This window comes from Haematobia irritans, chromosome 4 (genome assembly GCF_050003625.1).
Source record: "Haematobia irritans isolate KBUSLIRL chromosome 4, ASM5000362v1, whole genome shotgun sequence".
NCBI classification, from domain to species: domain Eukaryota; kingdom Metazoa; phylum Arthropoda; class Insecta; order Diptera; family Muscidae; genus Haematobia; species Haematobia irritans.
Window position 1 is genome coordinate 195,552,953 of NC_134400.1, and position 26,878 is coordinate 195,579,830.

At 24.0% G+C, this 26,878-nt stretch overlaps 1 protein-coding gene across 1 annotated transcript in view; it reads right to left on the bottom strand.

Moving 5' to 3' along the window:
- Nucleotides 1-351: 351 nt before the first annotated feature.
- Nucleotides 352-26,878, bottom strand: part of SP1173 (major facilitator superfamily domain-containing protein SP1173) — a 118,942-nt gene continuing 92,415 nt past the window's right edge. The window contains exons 2-4 of the mRNA XM_075303938.1: nt 5,819-6,112; nt 3,376-4,221; nt 352-3,310 (exon numbers count right to left, since the gene is read on the bottom strand). Of these exons, the coding sequence (XP_075160053.1) occupies nt 2,037-3,310; nt 3,376-4,221; nt 5,819-5,891 (2,193 nt within the window). The 5' untranslated portion in view covers nt 5,892-6,112 and the 3' untranslated portion in view covers nt 352-2,036. The remainder of the gene's footprint in view (nt 3,311-3,375; nt 4,222-5,818; nt 6,113-26,878) is intronic.

Sequence of the window (26,878 nt, forward strand, 5' to 3'; positions counted from 1 at the left end):
TTATCGAAAAACAAGAAATTCAAAGTGGTACAGTGTCATAAATAATCGCTGCAGTAAATATTTATTACTAATTTGAGCATTTCATACATTAAAAATGCAAGATTTCACTTCTTTTCTGTGATTGTTTTTAAACAGCTGATGACAGTGTTGCATATTTTTGGTGATGTCCTGGATAAACGAGTACTCTGTTTTCGTTTAGTCCTTCACGGTTTAGTGTATCCAGTGCTAAAAGAAAACAGCCCTTCTATTGTAGTCACCTGTTTCAGAGATGCCACGTTATTTTTTTTTTAATACCTTTATTTGTTTTTCAACACAAATGAAATGAACACTGGCAAGTAAAAAAAACACATATTTTTTTTATATTTGTTATCACTATAAGTTTTATTGAAATTAATTTTCTTTCCATTCTGTTTTTATTTCGTTTGATTTTTATTTCATATGAGCTTAACATTTATAATTTCTCTCAGCGATATATTTATATATAGAGTTTCTCTTTTAGTTTCTATTTAAATATTTTGAAAAAAATACACATTTATAGCAGTTTTAGATTTTGGGCGAATATATTGTATTTTATTTTTCAAATTTAAATGCCAATATATAATTACAATACATATTTATATAAAAAATATTCATATTATTCTCAAAGAGATTATTATTTAGCATTTCTTGTTTTTTTTTTTTTTTGTAAGTTTTTACTTAAACTATAGGGCTTATTACAAAAAAAAAATCTATAATAATTATTAGTTTGGTAATAGAAAGATAGATATACGAAATAAATGATACAAAAACAAACTAAAGAAGATGGCAGACTGTTAGAACACAAAGTTTTTAGAGTTTTTTTTCTATATTTATATATAGTTTGTTCGACAATTACTGTATTTTCGAGTTTTTATTGATCTGGTTCTGGGCAAATGAAATCTATTATTTAAAATATAAATTTTTATAACAAAATAAAATAAAAATACTTACGTTGTATAGATTATAATATAAAAAAAAATAAATTTATTTAATATATAAATTATTTTTGTTTACATTTTTGGACTAATCTAGATTATAAGATTTGGGGGGGTATCGAAGAAATCTTACTGAAAAAGTCAGCTGATTTCTTTATGCTTACAACGACGGTCTCAGATTATCTATTGTGAATATTACAATCGACCAATTACACTCGTATCAAAATCGATAAAATTATGGTTATTATCAGGCTTGAAATAAAGGGGCGTGATTGAAAACATTTCAATTAATAAAAATTAATTGGATCAATTAATTTCGTGATTGAATCAGAATTTCTTTTCTTTTTTGTGTGTACATATAAAATTGATTAAAATATTAATTGATTTGAAAATTTCAATTAATTTTGTAACTAATTGAAATTAAATGGTTTGAAATAAATTTTTATTTAAAATTAAAAAGAAAAAAAACCATCACTTTTTTAAGTGACTTAGTAGTCTTCCGAGTTTGATTAAAAATTTAATTGTATCAATAAATTTTTTAATTAAAAGTTTAAAAATTTTCAATCCACGACATAATTAATTTAAGGCTTCTAACTTGTTTACACATTGTAAATATAGTATCAATTAATTTATATTTTTTTTAATTGGAAATTTTTTTGGTGTATTTTTTGTTTTACCCTGAAAAATCTCATAATCTTTTCCGAGTCCTTTAAGAAATGAAGTTCAGACAATTAATCACATTAAAAAAAAACAAACAAACAAAACACAATTAAGCTTATCCATTCACAGTGAATTGTTGACAAATCGAAGGACCATTACTTGAGTGTAGGCTGCAGGGAGTAATTCTAACATTGCGCAGTGCATAGCATTCAAAACCACTAAAGCAGTTATCATTTCGAAAAAATTTGGTATTTTCATTGTGTTTGTATTTTCTTCTTTGTCATCTTCTTTTCTGCTTCGTTTATTTAATTTGATTTTTTTTTTCAACAACAAAAACAAAAAAGGTAATATGGTGGTGGTGGTGTCAGGTTGAGTTTGTGTGTGTTGGATTTGTAAATAAAAAAAAATAATTTCTTCTCATATTTAATATCTAAATTGACCTTTCTTTCCACGTTCATTATGATATACCCGCAGAGGAGAATAACTACTGCCATTGCCATTTCCTTGGCCGGTCAGGGTACCACCACCAGTACTGGCAGTTCCACCACCAGCTCCATTGGCAAATGTCTGTGAAGCTGAGCCGGACATTAAGTCATCCAAGTGCACCGGTTTGGCAGCGCATCGAGGAGCCAATATCAGATTGTATATAACAAAATAGGTTAGGGCTACAATACAGGCAACCACGGCTAGCCATTCAAATTTCGTGCAGTCCTCTTCACTAAAGAAACTCGACTCATCCTCGTGAACCAAACTAATAAGCGCTCCAAAACCTTTACCCAAACCAAAGAATGACAACACAGCAATGGCTTGTCCTGTGGCTGTCAATTTACGTGGCATGGCATGACGCATGTAGAGGATAATGGTTATCCAGACTACGCTAATGATGACGGGTTCGAAAATTTCCATAATATTTGTTAGCCATTTGGTGTCCACACTGGCATAGGCAGTGAAACGTATGATGTACATGGCAAAACCGCCAATGAAAATATTGGAGTGACCACAATATTCAATGAATTTGTCGACATTGAGGAAGAGTACCAAAACCAAAAGCAAACTGGCAAAATACACAGCATAATCACCAATGAAGGACCACAAGAGATAGGAGTGTATGCTACCCCAGAAGGTGCCAAAGAGTATGGCCACCAAAGTGAGGACAAAGATCTCAGGGCTGTATTTGCGTATGGCTGACATGGGATAGACCAACATGCCAGTCTTGGTATGCCACCACCATTCGGGAGGACTCAAAGGCATTTGAGTAGCACACAACAGAACAATTGATCCAATTAGGAAGCAAATAATCATAACGATGAGTACAACGTCCACGCCGGCTCCATCGGCAAAGATTAATTTCAAGGGACTGAAGAGCACCACATATCCCAAGGCGCCCCAGGCATATTGACGACAAACTTCACCACGCCCCTCGGAGGTCTCACGCACAGCAATCACAATGGCTGTATTCAATAGAGTGAATGAGGCCAGAGCGAATATATCTCCCAGGATGCGTATGGTGATGTAGCCCCCATAGGTGACATCAATATCTCCTTCGGTTTTTACACATTCTGTATGGGCCATAAGACTTCCCTTGGTGTGATAGGGATCCTGAAGATGACATTCAATCATAGGATTACATTCGGTACCATTTTTCATTTCCAGCATATAGTTGACTTGTTGTTGGGGGATGTGGCATTGGAAACCCTCTGGAATAAACACAAGATGACAATAAATTTGTATTCTCAATAAATTTCCAAGAGGTGATACTTACCCAAAGGATAGTGACACCATTCAGCCGAGTGAGTATCATTTTCAACGTTGGTAGCTCCCCGCATTATAGTGTGAACACTAATGGTGAGCGTATCATCGGTGTAGACGTGGCAATTCTTAATCACCGTTGCACCATGTTCATCTTTTCCCGTCATACAGATATGTGGAGGTTCCACATAGATTTTACTGCGAGCCGATTTTACAGCCCTGGTTTGTCTGCCAGCCACCTCAGCACTCATAACTTCTCCTCCTCCTGCCATTTCCGATGAATGTATTTGCTGCTGGGCCATTTCTGCACTACGACGTGATCTCAAACTCTCTGTAACGGCCGATATAGCGTCATCGTCATAATCAAATTCTGAACTCTGTTCCGTGGATGGTGATGGCGTTGGTATACTCTCCAACCATGGAGTGTACATATTCTCAAATTGATTTGGATTCAAGCATGAGTAAGTGCAATTGGTCAACTCCAGATTACCAACTTTCTTATCCCAATGATTACAACGTGATTCGGAACCACAACTTTGTTGGAACATAGCAGCACCATTGGCACCACATGCAAAACTCACCTTGGGCAGATGATCTTCTTCACGTGATACCAAAGGTACGGCCACCAAACAGGCATAGATTACACTGGTAATTATCAAACAAATGGCGGTTAGGATACGTAAGGTTTTACCAAAGCCATTGTGATTTTTAGCTGCCACACGATCCGCCAGGGGGCCAACAATCAATGGACCCAATATCGAAACAAATGCAGCGATTATGGTAATTTCACGATATTCCGAAAAATATAAACCCAAATTAATGGGCTTTTGGCTGTTGACGATATGCAAGGCGGTGAGACCTGAAATGGAGTAAATTTGAAAGGAGGAAATGTTATGAGAAAAGTTCAAAACATAGATTTCGTAAATCTGCAATCAGCATTTTAACACCATGAATAGGGTCCCATGCACGGGGATGTGATATATAGTTCTGCGAAATAATATGCATGCATATATTTCCGTGTGAAAATTACAGAGTTGCATATATATTTAAAAAGTTCGACGCCTTAGTACTAGGATTAAGGGATAAACTGTAGACCAGGTAAAATGCTTGTGTGAACTATGACGAGTAGTAAAGCGACCGCAGCGGAACTTCTGATAACAGCAACCGATTCATCTTAACGCGATTCGTTCGCATCTTACCCTTGTATTTAACCACCACTCCACAATATTTTCTCCAGTCCCCCTTTAGGCTATACTAGCACCCTCCCCAACGCGGTTCGTCCGCTCACGTAGTTCGGCTGCTTACGCGATTCGTTCGCTTACGCGATTTGTTCACTTGCGTGATTCATTCGATTACGCAGTTCGGCTGCTTACGCGGTTCATCCGCTTACGTGATTCGTTCGCTTACACAGTTCGGCTACTTACGCGATTCGTTCGCGTACGCAGTTCGGCAGCTTACGCAGTTCGTCTGTTTACGCGATTCATTCGCTTACGCAGTTCGGCTGCTTACGCGATTCGTTCGCATCACTCAAGTGCTAGTATAGCCCTCTTCTCGTTACAGAAACAGACACGAGCACCATCGACCCGGTACCATCGTCAACCCCGTACACGACCACCGTCGGCCCAACACCATCGTCATCTCCGCACACGAACACCATCGACATCTCCTTACACGAACACCATCGCCCCGACACCATCGACATCTCCGTACACGAACACCACCGGTCCGACACCATCGACATCTCCTTACACGAACACCATCGCCCCGACACCATCGACTTCTCCGTACACGAACACCATCGACATCTCCTTACACAAACACCATCGCCCCGACACCATCGACATCTCCGTACACGAACACCACCGGCCCGACACCATCGTCATTCCCGTTTGCGGACACCGTCGGCCCGACGCCAAATATAGGTAATACGTAAGTTTTCTGTTGTTTCCTGATATTGATCAGGATTCGATTGCCAAGTAGGCCCGGGTTTGTTATCATATATCCTCCCAAATGACAAGGTCTAGCCCTACCATACCTATGTATGCCCCATCAAAATTCTCATGATACCACTCATTTTCTTACTCGCTTTCATTAGATTTCAGTTTCTGATTTTGGTTGTGTTCTTGTCGTCCTTCCCCCTCCCTAGCCACCTACAGCCTTTGGATACTCTAGGTAGCTCGTGAAGCTGGACTTTTGCCTAATTAATTTTCTGTCATACTCCTCAAAGTCCTAGCCATTAAATGATACCAAAACTACTGGGTTCAGACTGAAAACAGATTCAGCTATCCTTAACCGCAGCATTTTTAAACCTTTTTTCATAGTAGGTTAGGTTAGGTTAGGTTAAAGTGGCAGCCCGATTAAGATTCAGGCTCACTTAGACTATTCAGTCCATTGTGATATTTTTTTTTCATAGTAAATTATAATCAATTAAAATTAAAAAATAACATATCACTTACCACTTAATACAAAGAAAGTCACCGCTTTCAATGATATCAGAGTCCTATTGACTCTTGGTTTTGTCGCTCCCATGGTGGGGTTAATTGGTTTTGTGTTACTATGCTCCTGAATGCAACTAAATTAAATAGGAGTTGGAGTATTGTAGATCACTGGAGATATAGTAGGTATATCTCTGGATGATGTGAGCCTAAAAGCTCTCCTTGGGAAGGGGGGCTAACAGGGACAAGTAATGATATCGTTTATTTCTCGTTGTATTGTGAAATGTATTCTGGGAATATTTCCAACAGGAATATCTGAAAGAAAAAAATTATTAAAATAATTTATTAATAACTATAACAAAACAAAAATGGAAAACTAATTTATTGTAAGTGCATCAATAAAATATATCAAATAAAAAATATGCAACATTGGGAATGTATGTTCACAAAAAAATCTCTCTCTTTTGCTCCTTACAAAAGGAAACTCAACTTTCAGTGTACCTGCAACTGTACTTGCAAGTTGATATATTTATTTCATTATTTTAAGAATTCTATATGGACAAAATTTTCAATAGACACAAAATTTGGACAAAATTTTCTATAGTAAAAAAATGTTAACAAAATTATAGAAATAAAATTTTGACATCATTTTCTATACAAATAAAATTTTAACAAAATTTTCTATAGAAATAAAATTTAGACAATGTTTTCGATAGAAATAAAATTTTGACAAAATTTTCTGTAGAAATAAAATTTTGAGAAAATATTCTATAGAAATAAAATGTCAAAATTTTCTTTAGAAATAAAATTTTGAGAAATTTTTCTATAGAAAAAAAAAATTGAAGACATTTTCTATAGAAATATAATTTTGACAAAATTTTCTATAGAAATAAAATTTTAAGAAAATTTTCTATAGAAATATAATTTTGACAAAATTTTCTATAGAAATAAAATTTTAACAAAATTTTCTATAGAAATAAAATTTTGACAATATTTTCTATAGAAATAAAATTTTGCAATATTTTCTGTAGAACAAAAAAATTTAACAAAATTTTCTATAAAAAAAATTGACAAAATTTTCCATAGAAATAGAATTTTGACAAAGTTTTCTATAAAAAAAAAAAATTGACAAAATTTTCTATAGAAAAAAATTTTGACAAAATTGTCTATAGAAAAAAATTTTGACAAAATTTTCTATAGAAATACAATTTTGACAAAATTTTCTATAGAAATGAAATGTTGATGAAATTTTCTATAAAAATAAAATTTTGACAAAATTTTCTATAAAAATAAAATGTTGACAAAATTTTCTATATAAATAAAATTTTGAAAAATTTTTCATAGAAACTAAATTTGGACAAAATTTTCTATAGAAATAAAATTTTGACAAAATTTTCTATAGAATTGCAATTTTGACAACATTTGGTATAGAAATGAAATGTTGATGAAATTTTATATAAAAATAGAAACTAAATTTGGACAAAATTTTCTATAGAAAAAAATTAACAATATTTTCTATAAAAATAAAATTTTGACAATATTTTCTATAAAAATAAAATTTTGACAAAATTTTCTATAAAAATAAAATTTTGACAGAATTTTCTATAAAAATAAAATCTTGACAACATTTTCTATAGAAATTAAATGTTGGTAAAATTTTCTATAAAACTAAAATTTTGACAAACTTTTCTATAAAAATAAAATTTTGACCAAATTTTCTATAAAAATAAAATTTTGACAAAATTTTCTATAAAAATTAAATTTTGACAACATTTTCTATAGAAATTAAATGTTGATAAAATGTTCTATAAAAATAAAATTTTGACAAAATTTTCTATAAAAATAAAATTTTGAAAAATTTTCCATAGAAACTAAATTTGGACAAAATTTTTAATAGAAAAAAATTAACAAGATTTTCCATAGAAATAAAATTTTGACAAACTTTTCTATAGAAATACAGTTTTGACAAAATTTTCTATAAAAATTAAATTTTGACAAAATTTTCTATAAAAATAAAATTTTGACAAAATTTTCTATAGGAATATAATTTTGACAATTTTTTCTATAGAAATGAAATGTTGATAAAATTTTCTATAAAAATAAAATTTTGACAAAATTTTCTATAGAAATGAAATGTTGATAAAATTTTCTATAAAAATAAAATTTTGACAAAAATTTCTATAAAAAATAAAATTTTGACAAAATTTTCCATAGAAATTAAATTTGGACAAAATTTTCTGTAAAAATAAAATTTTGACAACATTTTCTATAGAAATTAAATGTTGATAAAATTTTCTGTAAAAATAAAATTTTGACAAAATTTTCTATAAAAATAAAATTTTGACAAAATTTTCTATAAAAATTAAATTTGGACAAAATTTTCTATAAAAATAAAATTTTGACAAAATTTTCCGTAGAAACTAAATTTGGACAAAATTTTCGATAGAAAAAAAATGCCAAGATTTTCTATAGAAATAAAATTTTGACATAATTTTCTATAGAAATACAATTTCGAAAAAATTTTCTATAAAAATAAAATTTTGACAAAATTTTCTATAAAAATAAAATTTTGACAAAATTTTCTATAAAAATAATATTTTGACAAAATTTTCTATAAAAATAAAATTTTGACAAAATTCTCTATAAAAATAAAATTTTGACAAAATTTTTAATAGAAACTAAATTAACAAGATTTTCTATAGAAATAAAATTTTGACAAAATTTTCTATAGGAATACAATTTTGACAAAATTTTCTATAGAAATGAAATGTTGATAAAATTTTCTATAAAAATAAAATTTTGACAAAATTTTCTATAGAAATGAAATGTTGATAAAATTTTCTATAAAAATAAAATTTTGACAAAAATTTCTATAAAAATAAAATTTTGACAAAATTTTCCATAGAAACTAACTTTATACAAAATTTTCTATAGAGAAAAAAAAACAAGATTTTCGATAGAAATAAAATTTTGACATAATTTTCTATAGAAATACAATTTTGACAAAATTTTCTATAGAAATATAATTTTGACAAAATTTTCTATAGAAATGAAATGTTGATGAAATTTTTTATAAAAATAAAATTTTGACAAAATTTTCCATAGAAACTAAATTTGGACAAAATTTTCTATAGAAAAAAATTAACAAGATTTTCTATAAAAATAAAATTTTGACAAACTTTTCTATAGAAATGCAATTTTGACAATATCTTCTATAAAAATAAAATTTTGACAATATTTTCTATAAAAATAAAATTTTGACAAAATTTTCTATAAAAATAAAATTTTGACAGAATTTTCTATAAAAATAAAATTTTGCAACATTTTCTATAGAAATTAAATGTTGGTAAAATTTTCTATAAAACTAAAATTTTGACAAACTTTTCTATAAAAATAAAATTTTGACCAAATTTTCTATAAAAATAAAATTTTGACAAAATTTTCTATAAAAATTAAATTTTGACAACATTTTCTATAGAAATTAAATGTTGATAAAATGTTCTATAAAAATAAAATTTTGACAACATTTTCTATAAAAATAAAATTTTGGCAAAATTTTCTATAAAAATAAAATTTTGAAAAATTTTCCATAGAAACTAAATTTGGACAAAATTTTCTATAGAAAAAAATTAACAAGATTTTCCATAGAAATAAAATTTTGACAAACTTTTCTATAGAAATACAGTTTTGACAAAATTTTCTATAAAAATAAAATTTTGACAAAATTTTCTATAGGAATATAATTTTGACAATTTTTTCTATAGAAATGAAATGTTGATAAAATTTTCTATAAAAATAAAATTTTGACAAAATTTTCTATAGAAATGAAATGTTGATAAAATTTTCTATAAAAATAAAATTTTGACAAAAATTTCTATAAAAAATAAAATTTTGACAAAATTTTCCATAGAAACTAAATTTGGACAACATTTTCTGTAAAAATAAAATTTTGACAACATTTTCTATAGAAATTAAATGTTGATAAAATTTTCTGTAAAAATAAAATTTTGACAAAATTTTCTATAAAAATAAAATTTTGACAAAATTTTCTATAAAAATTAAATTTGGACAAAATTTTCTATAAAAATAAAATTATGACAAAATTTTTCGTAGAAACTAAATTTGGACAAAATTTTCGATAGAAAAAAAATACCAAGATTTTCTATAGAAATAAAATTTTGACATAATTTTCTATAGAAATACAATTTTGAAAAAATTTTCTATAAAAATAAAATTTTGACAAAATTTTCTATAAAAATAAAATTTTGACAAAATTTTCTATAAAAATAAAAATTTAACAAAATTCTCTATAAAAATAAAATTTTGACAAAATTTTTAATAGAAACTAAATTAACAAGATTTTCTATAGAAATAAAATGTTGACAAAATTTTCTATAGGAATACAATTTTGACAAAATTTTCTATAGAAATGAAATGTTGATAAAATTTTCTATAAAAATAAAATTTTGACAAAAATTTCTATAAAAATAAAATTTTGACAAAATTTTCCATAGAAACTAACTTTATACAAAATTTTCTATAGAGAAAAAAAAACAGGATTTTCGATAGAAATAAAATTTTGACATAATTTTCTATAGAAATACAATTTTGACAAAATTTTCTATAGAAATGAAATGTTGATAAAATTTTCTATAAAAATAAAATTTTGACAAAATTTTTTTTTTTTAATAAAATTTTGACAAAATTTTCCATAGAAACTAAATTTCGACAAAATTTTCTATGGAAAAAAATTAACAAGGTTTTCTATAGAAATAAAATGTTGACAAAATTTTCTATAGAAATAAAACTTTGACAAAATTTTCTATAGAAAAAAATTTAACAAGATTTTCTATAGAAATAAAATTTTGACAAAATTTTCTATGGAAATTTTATATAGAAATAGAATTTTGACAAAATTTTCAATAGAAGATTTTTTGTTTGGTAGTTTTTTGGTAGAATTTTCTTTAATTTTTTAGAACTTTATTATTTATACACTTAGTGCTATATCACAAATAATTCACTCCATCGAATATCCTAAGTAGAGGAAATTAGGTACTTTTTTTCTTCCATTGCTATTCATTAAAATTTTTTACGTATTCAAAAATTTAATTGCATTATTGCTACCTTCAACTTGTATTTTTTTCGTGATACTTTTTTTTGACCTCTCTTTGTTTGTTTTGACTATCGGAAAATGTTATGATTTTCTTTTTATTTTGGCTACTTATAGTAAAATTATTTGTTATTATTAGTATTTGTTTTGTGCTTTCTTATTATTGTAAACAGAGGGTCCGACATAAACAATTAAAATAGCTGGATGCTTTTCGATATTAAACAGTCGGAAATTTTTTTCTTCAAATCTTGGACAGTGAGCCTCAATGCAAAAAAAATTGCTAAGAAAATTTAGTGAAATTTTATTTTACGAATTAAAATTAGGATTAAAAGTAAAATAATGAAGAATTTCGTTAATACAATGCAGGAATTCATTGTATTAACGAAACTTTTTCTACCAGTGTACGATGACACCTATACACGGTATTTTGTTACTAAATCTCTTTTTAGATATCCACATTTAACAGTCATTGGTAGCTTGGTGTTCTTGCCTACAACAAATATTTAAATTTACAAATTAAAAAAAAAGAAGAAGAAAAACATGAAATTTGTATTCAAGGTGTGCAAGTAAAGTGTCTGCCTATACCACCTGACGTGTATGGCTGATGACATTGTTGTATATTTTCAATATTTCTAATACTGAACGTGAGTGTCCACATTTCAACTCTCGCTGTCAAACCACTAGACCATCGGTCGAACAGGGCTTGTCACTGTTTGACTGTTTACACGAACTAAACGCTGTTTTTGCATATCAAACGCAAAATACACTTTGTTTTCTCAAATAAATATTTAAAACTCATATACACGAGGAAAAAATAATTTATTAAAAAATAATTTTTATTATTGTAATCACGGTAAAATTTTCTATAGAAAATTTTAATAGAAAAAATAAATTTTTGACACAATTTTCTATAGAAATAAAATTTTGACAAAATTTTCTATAGAAATAAAATTTTGACAAAATTTTCTTTAGAAATAAAATTTTGACAAAATTTTCTATGGAAATACAATTTTGAGAAAATTTTTTATAGAAACAAAATTTTGACAACATTTTCTATAGAAATAAAATTTTGACAAAATTTTCTATAGAAATAAAATTTTGACAAAATTTTCTTTAGAAAAAAAATTTGGACAAAATTTTCTATAGAAATAAAATTTTCTACATAAATACAATTTTGACAAAATTTTTTTTAGAAATGCAATTTTGACAAAATTTTCTATAAAAATAAAATTTTGACAAAATTTTCTATAGAAATAAAATTTTAATAAAATTTTCTAAAGAAATAAAATTTTGACAAAATTTTCTATAAAAATAAAATTTTGACAACATTTTCTATAAAAATAAAATTTTGACAAAATTTTCTATAAAAATAAAATTTTGACAAAATTTTCTATAGAAATAAAATTTTGACAAAATTTTCTATAGAAATAAAATTTTGACAAAATTTTCTATAGAAATAAAATTTTGATAAAATTTTCTATAGAAATAAAATTTTGACAAAATTTTTTATAAAAATAAAATTTGGACAACATTTTCTATAAAAATAAAATTTGGACAAACTTTTCTATAGAAATAAAATTTTGACAAAATTTTCTATAGAAATAAAATTTTGACAAAATTTTCTATAGAAATAAAATTTTGACAAAATTTTCTTTAGAAATAAAATTTGGACAAAATTTTCTAAAGAAATAAAATTTTGACAAAATTTTCGATAGAAATAAAATTTTGACAAACATTTCTATAGAAATAAAATTTTGTCAAAATTTTCTATCGAAATAAAATTTTGACAAAATTTTCTATAGAAATAAAATTTTTGACAAAATTTTCTATAGAAATAAAATTTTGACTAAATTTTCTATAGAAATAAAATTTTGACAAAATTTTCTATAGAAATAAAATTTTGACAAAATTTTCTATAGAAATAAAATTTTGACAACATTTTCTATAGAAATAAAATTTTGACAAAATTTTCTATAAAAATAAAATTTGGACAAAAATTTCTATAAAAATAAAATTTGTACAAAATTTTCTATAGAAATAAAGTTTTGATAAAATTTTCTGTAGAAATACATTTGTGACCAAATTTTCTATAGAAATAAAATTTTGACAAAATTTTCTATCAAAATAAAATTTTGATAAAATTTTCTATAAAAATAAAATTTTGAGTAAATTTTCTATAAAAATAAAATTTTGATAAAATTTTCTATAAAAATAAAATTTTGAGAAAATTTTCTATAAAAATAAAATTTGGACAAAATTTTCTATAAAAATAAAATTTTGACAAAATTTTCTATAGAAATAAAATGTTGACAAATTTTTCTTTAGAAATAAAATTTTGACAAAATTTTGTATAGAAATAAAATTTTGACAAAATTTTGTATAGAAATACAATTTTGACAAAATTTTCTATAGAAATACAATTTTGACAAAATTTTCTATAGAAATACAATTTTGACAAAATTTTCTATAGAAATAAAATTTTGACAAAATTTTCTATAAAATTATAATTTTGACAAAATTTTCTCTGGAAATAAAATTTTGACAAAATTTTCTATAGAAATAAATTAAATTAAAACAGTTTCTTCATAAAATACAAAAATAAAATAAAATTGAATCGAATGTAATTAAATCAATTTAATTTTTGTCTTGTTTTTTTTTCGACTTCAATTGTTATTTTTATTATGATGCACGCTCAAAACTCTTGACTCTGTACTAATATAAAATTTTGAAAAGTTTTTATTTTAATTTATTTTATTTATAAAATATGTTCGTCATTATATCATATATTTTCTCTTTGTGTATGAAGATGGAGTATGAATGAATTTTTATTTTCTACTTTTATTTTTAGTATAGGCATTGTAAAAATATTTTATTTATTTTCTAATGCTACCATAAACATCAATGTTTATTCACAGAGTTGTTGCTGTTGTTGGATGTTTCTATTAAGTTTTAACGCATGCGTGAAGGTATAAAAACTGTTAAGTTTGTCCCATATAAAATTGCATAGAGTTGTCAATGATTTACGATAGGTGGAAAGAATGGGGTAGGGTGTAATTCATGGTAACAAAGGCGTGCTATAGTGCGGTTTTTGTCATTGTGGTTAATAGTAGTAAACAAGTACTAAACTCGCATGTTGCGGGCTACTGATTGATAAACTTGTTAAAAAAATGCTATCATTTTATGAGTTTGTAAAAACATTGTAGGGCTTTTTTTCATAGTGTGGAACTGTGAATGAATTGTGAGAAAGATAAATGAGGAAAGTTGGTTTGGATCTGGGGATTGTAATTAGAATCAAAAAGTTGGTATTTGGTCGATTGCTGTTGTTATGTTATTGTAGACTTTTTTAAAATTTGGAAAGTTGATATTTCGCTGATTTTATTTTTTAATAAATATAGAAAAAACGATTTTTTTGCAAAGGTTCAATTTCCGTCGATTTATTTTTTTTTTGTTTAAATTTGTAAGAGTCGAATTTTATTTTTTTTAAATTTTGGAAAATATGACATTTCTTCGATTTTTTTTAATTTACAAACTTTTCGATTTTTCGAGTTCCATAAAGGTTGGTTTTTTGACCTGCCGATTTTTTTTTTAAAATGTGGAAAATCAAAATTTGGATTGTTTTCAAAATTTGGAAATTTAGACTTTCACAAAAAACTCTGATTCAATTACGAAATTAATTGATCCAATTATTTTTTTAATTGAAATGAATCGCAGAAATGATAGTATCAATTAAAAAATTAATTAAAAGTCAATTAAAAATTTAATTGATACTATTAATTTTTATGATTGATTTTTGTTTCAATTAACGAATTTATTAAATCAATTAAATTTTTCATTGGATATTTTTTAAAACTTAATTAAAACTTTAATCGGAAAAAAATTCGTGAAATTTTTTTTCTGTGTTTTTTTTTTTTATTTTGGAGAATTCGCATTTTTATTATTAAAAAGTATACTTTTGATGTACATGCATTTTAGACTTTTTGCCACTACTGATCAAATGGTGTATCAAAAATGTGGATTTTCAAGAAAAAAACACAATGAAATCTGAACTGATAGATTTCATTGTGTTTTTTTCTTGAACTCTTAATGTCAGATGGCAAAATGTCCCTTTCAGATGCAAATTGTTTAAAATGCAATTGTCTATAGTACAATTATTATTGCAGTTATTGGACAATTTAATCATTATCCATTTGCAACTCTGATTCCAGACATTTAAATTGACACCTACATATACCCAGCATCAAGAAAACAACAAAATAACCATGGATACATTCATCCATCTATTCCTGCTATTGTATTCACTCCAGAGTTTCGACGATGGAGTTGGAAAAATAACACAATGAAAACCATGGATGATGATAACAACGACAGACAGACAACTCCATTCAATAATTGTGGGTTGGCGGCAGTCGCAACTCATGGCGTTGACGATAATTGTCAGCAGCATTGCAAAACCCACCTCTAGGGGGCGGGGAAGCAGATGCATGGCAACGCATACATATGAGCACTGCAAGTCCAAGTAATATACACTCGGCTTCAATGTAAGGCATTAACTTTGAAATTTAACCCTTCATGACATTGTAACAATGGATCAGTTTCATTAAAGATTTATTTTGCCTATGCAAAAAAATATTTAAATAAATAAATAGAATAAAAAGATTTGCTACCAAAGCTTGGAGAAAATTTTTTACCACAAAACTATATAAATATTTTTATTTCTATAGAAAATTTTGTTAAAATTTTATTTCTATAGAAAAATATATCAAAATTTTATTTTTTATAGAAAATTTTCTCAATTTTTTTTTGTAAAGAACATTTTATTTGTATCGAAAATTTTTTAAAAATTTTATTTTTATAGAAAATTTTCTCCAAATTGTATTTCTATAGAAAATTTTGTTAAAATTTTATTTCAATAGAAAATTTTCTCAAAATTTTATTTCTATAGAAAATTTTGTCAACATTTAATTTCTATAGAAAAATTTTCTCCAAATTTTATTTCTATAGAAAATTTTTCTCAAAATTTTATAGAAAAATGTTCTCAACATTTTTTGTTCTATAGAAAATTTTCTCAAAATTTTATTTCTATAGAAAATTTTCTCAAATGTTTATTTCTATAGAAATTTTTGTCAAAAGTTTATTTCTATAGAAAATTTTCCCAAAAGTTTATTTCTATAGAAAATTTTGTCAAAAGTTTATTTCTATAGAAAATTTTCTCAAAATTTTATTTGTAAAGAAAATTTTCTCAAAATTTTATTTCTATAGAAAATTTTCAGAAAATTTTATTTGTAAAGAAAATTTTCTCAAAATTTTATTTCTATAAAAAATTTTCTCAAAATTTTATTTCTATAGAAAAATATATCAAAATTTAATTTCTATAGAAAATTTTTTCAAAATTTTATTTGTAAAAATTTTCCCAAAATTTTATTTCTATAAATTTTTTTTTTTTTAGAAATTTTTCTCAAAAGTTTATTTCTATTGAAAATGTTGTCAAAAGTTTATTTCTATTGAAAATTTTCTCAAAATTTTATTTCTATAGAACATTTTTAGAAAATTTTATTTGTAAAGAACATTTTCTCAAAATTTTATTTGTAAAGAAAATTTTCTCAAAATTTTATTTGTAAAGAAAATTTTCTCAAAATTTTATTTCTATAGAAAATTTTCTCAAAATTTTATTTGTAAAGAAAATTTTCTGAAAATTTTATTTCTGTAGAAAATTTTGTCAACATTTCATTTCTATAGAAAAATTTTCTCAAAATTGTATTTCTTGTATGGAATTTTTTATTTAAATTTGATTTTTATATAAAATTTTCTCCAAATTGTATTTCTATAGAAAATTTTGCCAAAATTTTATTTTAATAGAAAATTTTCTCAAAATTTTATTTCTATAGAAATTTTTGTCAACATTTCATTCCTATAGAAACATTTTCTAATTTTTTTTAAAGAAAATTTTCTCCAAATTTATTTGCTATAGAAAATTTTCTCCAAATTTATTTGTTATAGAAAATTTTCTAAAAATTTTATTTTTATAGAAAATTTTATATCTATAGAAAATTTTGTCAAAAGTTTATTTCTATAGAAAATTTTCTCAAAAGTTTATTTCAATAGAAAATTTTCTGAAAATTTTATTTCTATAGAAAATTTTGTCAACATTTCATTTCTATAGAAAAATTTTCTCAAAATTTTATTTCTATAGAAAAATTTTCCCAAAATTTTATTTCTATAGAAAAATTTTCTCAACATTTTTTTTCTATAGAAAATTTTCTCAAAATTTTATTTCTATAGAAAATTTTACATCTATAGAAAATGTTGTCAAAAGTTTACTTCTATAGAAAATTTTTTCAAAAATTTATTTCTATAGAAAATTTTGTCAAAAGTTTATTTCTATAGAAAATGTTATTTGTAAAGAAAATTTTCTCAAAATTTTATTTCTACAGAAAATTTTCAGAAAATTTTATTTGTAAAGAAAATTTTCTCAAAATTTTTATTTCTATAGAAAATTTTCGCAAAATTTTATTTCTATAGAAAAATATATCAAAATTTAATTTCTACAGAAAATTTTTTCAAAATTTTATTTGTAGAGAAATTTTTTTTTAAATTTTATTTTTATAGAAAATTTTCTCCAAATTGTATTTCTATAGAAAATTTTGTCAAAATTTTATTTCAATAGAAAATTTTACCAAAATTTTATTTCTATAGAAAATTTTGTCAACATTTCATTTCTATAGAAACATTTTATCAAAATTTTATTTCTATAGAAAAAATTTCCCAAAATTTTATTTCAATAAAAAATTTGTTTTTCTATAGAAATTTTTCTCAAAATTTGATTTCTATAGAAAATTTTCTCAAAATTTTATTTCTATAGAAAATTTTCTCAAAATTTTATTTCTATAGAAAATTTTCTCAAAATTTTACTTCTATAGAAAACTTTCTTAAAATTTTATTTCTATAGAAAATTTTCTCAAAATTTAATTTGTAAAGAAAATTTTATTTGTATAGAATTTTTTTTAAATTTTATTTTTACAGAAAATTTTCTCCAAATTGTATTTCTATAGAAAATTTTCTCCAAATTGTATTTCAATAGAAAATTTTCTGAAAATTTTATTTGTATAGCAAATTTTGTCAACATTTCATTTCTATAGAAAAATTTTCTCAAAATTTTATCTCTATAGAAAAATTTTCCCGAAATTTTATTTCTATAGAAAAATTTTCTCAAAATTTTTTTTTTCTATAGAGAATTTTCTCAAAATTTTATTTCTATAGAAAATTTTATTTTTATAGAAAATTTAATATCTATAGAAAATGTTGTCAAATTTTTTTATTTCAATAGAAAATTTTCTGAAAATTTTATTTCTATAGAAAATTTTGTCAACATTTCATTTCTATAGAAAAATTTTCTCAAAATTTTATTTCTATAGAAAATTTTTTCCAAAATTTTATTTCTATAAAAAAATTTTTTTTCTATAGAAAATTTTCTCAAAATTCTATTTCTATAGAAAATTTTCTCAAAAGTTTATTTCTATAGAAAATTTTGTCAAAATTTTATTTCAATAGAAAATTTTCTCAAAATTTTATTTCAATAGAAAATTTTCTCAAAGTTTTATTTCTATAGAAAATTTTGTCAACATTTCATTTCTATAGAAAAATTTTCTCAAAATTATTTTTATGGAAAATTTTCTGAAAATTTTATTTCTATAGAAAATTTTCTAAAAATTTTATTTTTATAGAAAATTTTATATCTATAGAAAATTTTGTCGAAAGTTTATTTCTATAGAAAATTTTCTCCAAATTATATTTCTATAGAAAATTTTGTCAAAATTTTATTTCAATAGAAAATTTTCTCAAAATTTTATTTCTATAGAAAAATTTTCTCAAAATTTTATTTCTGTAGAAAATTTTTTCCAAAATTTTATTTCTAAAGAAAAAATTTCTCAACATTTTTTTATAGAAAATTTTCTCAAAGTTTTATTTCTATAGAAATTTTTTTCAAAATTGTATTTCTATAGAAAATTTTGTCAAAATTTTATTTCTATAGAAAATTTTATCACAATTTTATTTCTATAGAAAATTTTCTCAAAATTTTATTTGAAAAGAAAATTTTCTGAAAATTTTATTTCTATAGAAAAATTTCTCAAAATTTTATTTCTATAGAAAACTTTCTTAAAATTTTATTTCTATAGAAAAATATATCAAAATTTTATTTCTATAGAAAAATATATCAAAATTTTATTTCTATAGAAAATTTTCTCAAAATTTTATTTGTATAGTATAAATAATTTTTTTTTTAATTTCATTTTTATAGAAAATTTTTTCCAAATTGTATTTCTATAGAAAATTATGTCAACATTTCATTTCTATAGAAAAATTTTCTCAAAATTTTATTTCTATAGAAAAATTTTCCCAAAATTTTATTTCTATAGAAAAATTTTCTCAACATTGTTTTTATAGAAAATTTGCTCAAAATTTTATTTCTATAGAAAATTTTCTAAAAATTTTATTTTTATAGAAAATTTTATATCTATAGAAAATTTTCTCAAAAGTTTATTTCTATAGAAAATTTTGTCAAATGTTTATTTGTAAAGAAAATTTTCTCAAAATTTTATTTATAAAGAAAATTTTCTCAAAATTTTATTTCTATAGAAAATGTTCTGAAAATTTTATGTCCATAGAAAATTTTCTCAAAATTTTATTTTTATAGAAAATTATATCAAAATTTTATTTCTATAGAAAATTTCTATTTATGAATTTCCTCTTAGTTTGGGAGAAATATTTTGCAAAATCTACCAAAACATCGAAAATTCTACCAATTTACCAAAGAGTAAAAAATCTACCATTTTTGGTAGAACTCTACCAATCTATGGCAACCGTGGTACCAATGCCCCTCCCTCAGACATCACTAGTTTTAACTTTTATAGCAGCTCCTAATGTAGGGTGTACATCTCTTAATGATCTCTCTCTAAAAACTTGCCCCTGACGTACTAGGATTTTTTTCAGTTGTAATAAAATTTAAATTAGCAAAAAATCAAATAAAAATGCCTAAAGAATCCAATAATCGCTTCAAGAGATTTATTTCAATTGTTGAACATTTATTGCGGCTAAAGATCACCAAGACCACAAGCATCAATAGCACGCAATAAAAACTATTCTTTGTCAATAGTATGGGCAAGAAAGCACATAGTAGTTGGAATCGAAGAATCTATCTTTTCATCGAACACCCACCCATACAAACCAGCAATCCATAGATTAATGTTGCACAGTGTGATAATTTTAGAAACATAAGATTGTTACAAAAGGTTATCGTAAACTACGATGTACGATGTAAATGACCAAGAAATAAAATCAGGGGGACTGAAAGATGTAATTTTTATATGCGGCAGAGAGAAAGTCTTTTCGATAGAAAATTGGCATATTGTTGGCATTTTTATTGGGGAATTTATGTTCAAATTGGCGATTTTTTGAGGTGAAAGAATTCTGAATAGAAGACGAAAGCTAGCAAAATACTAGCAACAACACATTTACGCTAAAAATATTGTTTTCTCTCCATCCAAAAATAACATATCCTTGCGGGTGAGATCCTCGAAGCGTGATCGTTGGTTCGAAGAGTCAGCTCTACACGGTAGAAACTTCTTAGGGGAGTTGGATTGATGCTCGCAGGGAGTGTAAGCTTTGGTAGCAGAGGCTAGGATCAGCGTTGCCACAATGAATTTTTATTTTGGACCAACATTTTTCCAAAATTGGACCAAAAATAGCGGACACTTTGTCCAAATTAAATTAATATAATTTAAATGTTAAAATTTTTCCAAATTTTACTTCGATATAAAATCTTGTGAATTTTCTATAGAAAATTTTGTCACAATTTTACTTCTACAGAAAATGTCGTCAAAATTTTATTTATATGGAACATTTTGACAAAATTTTATTTCTGTAGAAAATTTTGTCAAATTTTTTTTTGTTGAAAATTTAGCAAAAATTTTACTTCTATAGAAAATTTTATCAACACTTTATTTCTATAGAAAATGTTGTCAATATTTTATTTCTATAGAAAATTTGTCAAACTATTATTTCTATAGAAAGTTATCGCAAAATTTTCATTCTATATAAAATTTTTGCATAATTTTGTATTTATACATTTTTTTTAAATTTTATTTCTGTACAAAATTTTGGCAAAATTTTATTTCTACAGAAAACGTTATCAATATTTTATTTCTATAGAAAATTTTTTCAATATTTTATTTCTATAGAAAATTTTGTCAATATTTTATTTCTATAGAAAATTTGTCAAACTATTATTTCTATAGAAAGTTATTGCAAAATTTTCTTTCTATATAAAATTTTTGCATAATTTTGTATTTATACAATTTTTTTTTTAATTTTATTTCGGTACAAAATTTTGGCAAAATTTTATTACTACGGAGAATTTTGACAAAATTTTATTTCTGTAGAAAATTTTGTCAAATTTTATTTCTATAGAAAATTTTGTCAATATTTTATTTCTATAGAAAATTTGTCAAACTATTATTTCTATAGAAAGTTGTCGCAAAATTTTCTTTCTATATAACATTTTTGCATACTTTTTTTATTTATACATTTTTTTTAATTTTATTTCTGTACAAAATTTTGACAAAATTTTATTACTACGGAGAATTTTGACAAAATTTTATTTCTGTAGAAAATTTTGTCAAATTTTATTTCTATAGAAAATTTTGTCAATATTTTATTTCTATAGAAAATTTGTCAAACTATTATTTCTATAGCAAGTTATCGCAAAATTTTCTATATAAAATTTTTGCATACTGTTTTTATTTATACATTTTTTTTTTAAATTTTATTTCTGTACAAAATTTTGGACCAACATTTTTCCAAAATTGGACCAAAAATCGTACCAGCGGACCATTTGTCCAAATTAAATTAATATCATTTAAATGTTAAAATTTTTCCAAATTTTACTTAGATATAAAATCTTGTGAAATTTCTGTCTCAATTTTACTTCTACAGAAAATGTCGTCAAAATTTTATTTATATGGAAAATTTTGACAAAATTTTATTTATATGGAAAATTTTGACAAAACTTTATTTCTGTAGAAAATTTTGTCAAATTTTATTTCTATAGAAAATGTTGTCAATATTTTATTTCTATAGAAAATTTGTCAAACTATTATTTCTATAGAAAGTTATCGTAAAATTTTCTATATAAATTTTTTGCATACTTTTTTATTTATGCATTTTTTTTTAATTTTATTTCTGTACGAAATTTTGACAAAATTTTATTACTACGGAGAAGTTTGACAAAATTTTATTTCTGTAGAAATTTTGTCAAACTTCTATTTCTATAGAAAATTTTGTCAATATTTTATTTCTATAGAAAATTTGTCAAACTATTATTTCTATAGAAAGTTATCGCAAAATTTTCTATATAAAATTTTTGCATACTTTTTTTATTTATACATTTTTTTTTTAATTTTATTTCTGTACAAAATTTTGGCAAAATTTTATTTCTGTACAAAATTTTTGGCAAAATTTTATTTCTGTAGAAAACTTGTTTAAAATTTTAGTTCATTAAATTTTATTTCCAAATTTTATTTCATATCGAAAATTTTGTCAAAAATTCATTTCATATCGAAAATTTTGTAACAATTTTACTTATACAGAAAATGTCATAAAATTTTATTTCTATAGAAAGTTTTGACAAAATTTTATTTCTGTAGAAATTTTTGGTAAACTTTATTTTTGTAGAAAACTTTATTAGAATTTTAGTTCAAAATTTTATTTCCGTAGAAAATTTTGTCAAAACTTCATTTCCCTAGGAAAACAAAATTCATTTCTATAGGAAATTAAGCCAAGATTTTATTTCTATAGAAAATGTTGTGACTATTTTATTTCTATAGGAAATTTGTCAAACTTTTATTTCTATAAAAAAATTTTGCAAAACTTTTTTTCTATAAAAAATTTTGTCAACATTTTATTTCTATAGAAAATTATTTACATTGAAAATGTTGTCAAAATTTTATTTCTATAGAAATAAAATTTTGACAAAATTTAAGTTCTTTAAACAATTTTGTCAAAATTTAAGTTCTTTAAAAAATTTTGTCAAAATTTAATTTCTATAAAAAATGTTGTCAAAATTTTACTTTTGTAGCAAATTTTTTGTAAACTTTTTGGTAGAATATCCCATACACCAAAATTTCATTGGTTTAGAAAATTTTGTCAAAATTTAATTTCTATGGAAAATTTGTCAAACTTTTATTTCAAAAGAAATTTTTTTTCAATATTTTATTTGTTTAGAAAATTTTGTCAAAATTTCATTTGTACAGAAAATTTTGTCAAATATTCATTTTTGTCAAAATTTCATTTCATATCGAAAATGTTGTCACAATTTTACTTCTACAGAAAATGTCATTAAAATTTTATTTCTATGGAAATTTTAATTTCTGTAGAAATTTTTAGTAAACTTTATTTTGTAGAAAACTTTGTTAATATTTTAGTTCAAAATTTTATTTCCGTAGAAAATTTTGTCAAAACTTAATTTCCCTGGGAAAAAAATTCATTTCTATAGGAAATTAAGCCAAGATTTTATTTTTATGGAAAATGTAGAAAGTTTTGTCAAAACTAAAGTTATTTAAAAAATTTTGTCAACATTTTATTTCTATAGAAAATTTTGTCAAAATTTTACTTCTGTAGCAAATTTTTTGTCAATTTTTTGGTAGAAAATCCACAAACCAAAATTTCATCGCTTTAGGAAATTTTGTCAAAATTTAATTTCTATAGAAAATTTGTCAAACTTTTATTTCTATAAAAATTTTTCCAAAACTTTTTTCTAGAAAAAATTTTGTCAACATTTTATTTCTATAGAAAATGTTGTCAAAATTTTATTTCTATAGAAAGTTTTGTCAAAATTTAAGTTCTTTAAAAAATGTTGTCAAAATTTTATTTCTATAGAAAATTTTGTCAAAATTTTACTTCTGTAGCAAATTTTTTTGTCAAATTTTTGGTAGAATATCCCACAAACCAAAATTTCATTGCTTTAGGAAATTTTGTCAAAATTTAATTTCTATAGAAAATTTGTCAAACTTTTATTTCTGTAGAAAGTTATTTTTCCATAATTTGGTATCTATACAACATTTTTTTAAAGTTTAATTTTGTACAAAATTTTGGCAAAATTTTATTTCTATAGAAAAATTTGTTAAAACTTTATTTCTATAGAAAAATTTGTTGGAATTTGATTTCTATAGAAAATTTTGTCAAAATTTTATTTCTATAGAAAATCAACCAAATTCCATTTTGTCCAACCATCGCTCTGGCTTGTCACGCTAGACGTCATGTATTTTGGGTTTCTCATAAGAAATACATGTGAATAAGCGTTAATTTACCGACAGATGCTATGGTTGTGTTCACACTCTCAGGCAGCAAGTACTTGTTGACATTACACTCGTACATAATAGAATTAGAAGTTTGATGTTGGCATTTAAATTTCCAATAAGAAAGGTTATGCATTACCAACGAAGAGGTATTGTAAGGCCTTACATGAGGTTATAAATGTGGAGTAGTGTTGATTATTTTACTGCGAATAACTGCACTCACAATTCCACTGTCTCTTTTGGTGGAATTTCATTCAATATTACCAATTTCAATGACACGAATTCTGCTGACTTGACGAATACTTGAGAATACTAGAGAATGCCGACACAAAAATTCCTTCTAGAAAAATAAACTCTCGTCTGGGGAAAGATCATTTGCATGTCATCATATGAATTTATTTTTGTAAATATTTCTATATATTATTGGGCGTATTAACGCACCGCATCGCCATGGGATAGGCATCAGCCAGAGGAGCCGGCAGACAGACAGACGAACAATTCAGCTATAGTTCTTCCAAACAAGCCGGATCAGTGACGAGTTATGATGAAAAGCTGGAGTTTTTTTCTCTCTGCTTTACTATTCATTCTATGCGTAATTGCTTTTTTATTTGTTACGAATATGATTTGCTCTGTTTAATTTCCAGTGATCTTGGAATCGCTTGTTAATGGACAGCTCTGTTATTGTTGCGTTTTGTGTATGATGGTGTTGTGATCTTTCTCAGTGGCAAAACAAATGAATGTGGTGGTTTCACTTGGTAAATATGACATCACTAGAAACAGTGATGTCATATCCTCCATAATTCCAACCTCTATCCATCCATCCAACCAATGATATAGGCAATCACACAGCCATACCTTCTCTACCTACCTCAAATTATGCCACAGCAGTAACAGCAACAGCTTCAGTTATTTATCTGATCGTGATGCGGAACCGGTTATTTGCCAACACCAAACAAATCGCAACACATTTGAATATATGACGGTTATAATTTTAGTTTGTTTTGAATTAAAAGGTTCGTGTTTTGTGTTCTTGGAGGATAGAAAAAGTGAGTGTTATCGGAATTTGAAGAGAAATACAATCATCTTCAGAGCGTTTTTAGAGGATATTTATATGTACATTTTGTCAATTTTTTTCTACAGAAAATTTTCTCAAACTTTTATTCTTATATACATTTTGTCAAGATTTTATTTCTACAGTAAATTTATTTATTTCTACAGTAAATTTAGTCCAAATTTTATTTATAAAGAAAATTGTGTCAAAATTTTATTTATAAAGAAAATTTTGTCAAAATTTAATTTCTATAGAAAATTTTCTAAAAGTTATATTTCTATAGAAATTTTTTTTAATTTTTTTTTCTATAGAAAATTTTTTCAAAATTTTATTTCTGTATAAAATTTACTCAAAATTTTATTTCTATAGAAAATTGTGTCAAAATTTTATTTCTATAGAAAATTGTGTCAAAATTTTATTTCTGTAGAAAATTTTGTCAAAATTTTATTTCTAGAAAATTGTGTCAAAATTTTATTTCTAGAAAATTGTGTCAAAATTTTATTTCTATAGAAAATTTTGTCAAAATTTTATTTCTATAGAAAATTTTGTAAAAATTTTATTTCTAGAAAATTGTGTCAAAATTTTATTTCTATAGAAAATTTTGTCAAAATTTTATTTCTATAGAAAAATTTTGTCCAAATTTTATTTGTATAGAAAATTTTGTCAAAATTTTGTTTCTATAGAAAATTTTGTCAAAATTTTGTTTATAACGAAAATTGTGTCAAAAGTTTGTTTATAAAGAAAATTGTGTCAAAAGTTTGTTTATAAAGAAAATTGTGACAAAATTTAATTTCTATAAGAAATTTTCTCAAAATTGTATTTCTAGACAAAATTTTGTCAACATTTTATTTCTATAGACATTTTTTTCAATTTTTTTTCTATAGAAAATTTTGTCAAGATTTTATTTCTATAGAAAATTTTCTCAACTTTTTATTTCTATAGAAAATTTTTTCAAATTTTTTTTCTACAGAAAATTTTGTCAAAATTTTATTTCTATAGAAAAATTTCTCAAAATTATATTTCTATAGAAAATTTTCTCAACATTTTATTTCTATAGAAAATTTTTTTCAATTTTTTTTTATAGAAAATTTGGTCAAAATTTTATTTCTAGAGAAAATTTTGTCAAAATTTTATTTCTGTAGAAAATTTACTCAAAATTTTATTTCTATAGAAAATTGTGTCAAAATTTTCTTTCTATAGAAAATTTTATTTATAAAGAAATTTTTTTCAAAATTTTATTTCTATAGAAAATTTTCTATAGAAAGAAAATGTTGACACAATTTTCTACAGAAATCGAATTTTTGGCAAAATTTTCTACAGAAATAAAATTTTGACAAAATTTTCTATAGAAATAAAAAGTTGAGAAATTTTTCTATAGAAATAAAATTTTGACAAAATTTTCTATAGAAATAAGATTGTTGACAAAATTTTCTATAGAAATCAAATTGTTGACAAAATTTTCAATAGAAATAAAATTTTGACACAATTTTCTATAGAAATAAAATTTTGAGTAAAGTTTTTACAGAAATAAAATTTTGAAAAAATTTTCTATAGAAAAAAAAATTGAAAAC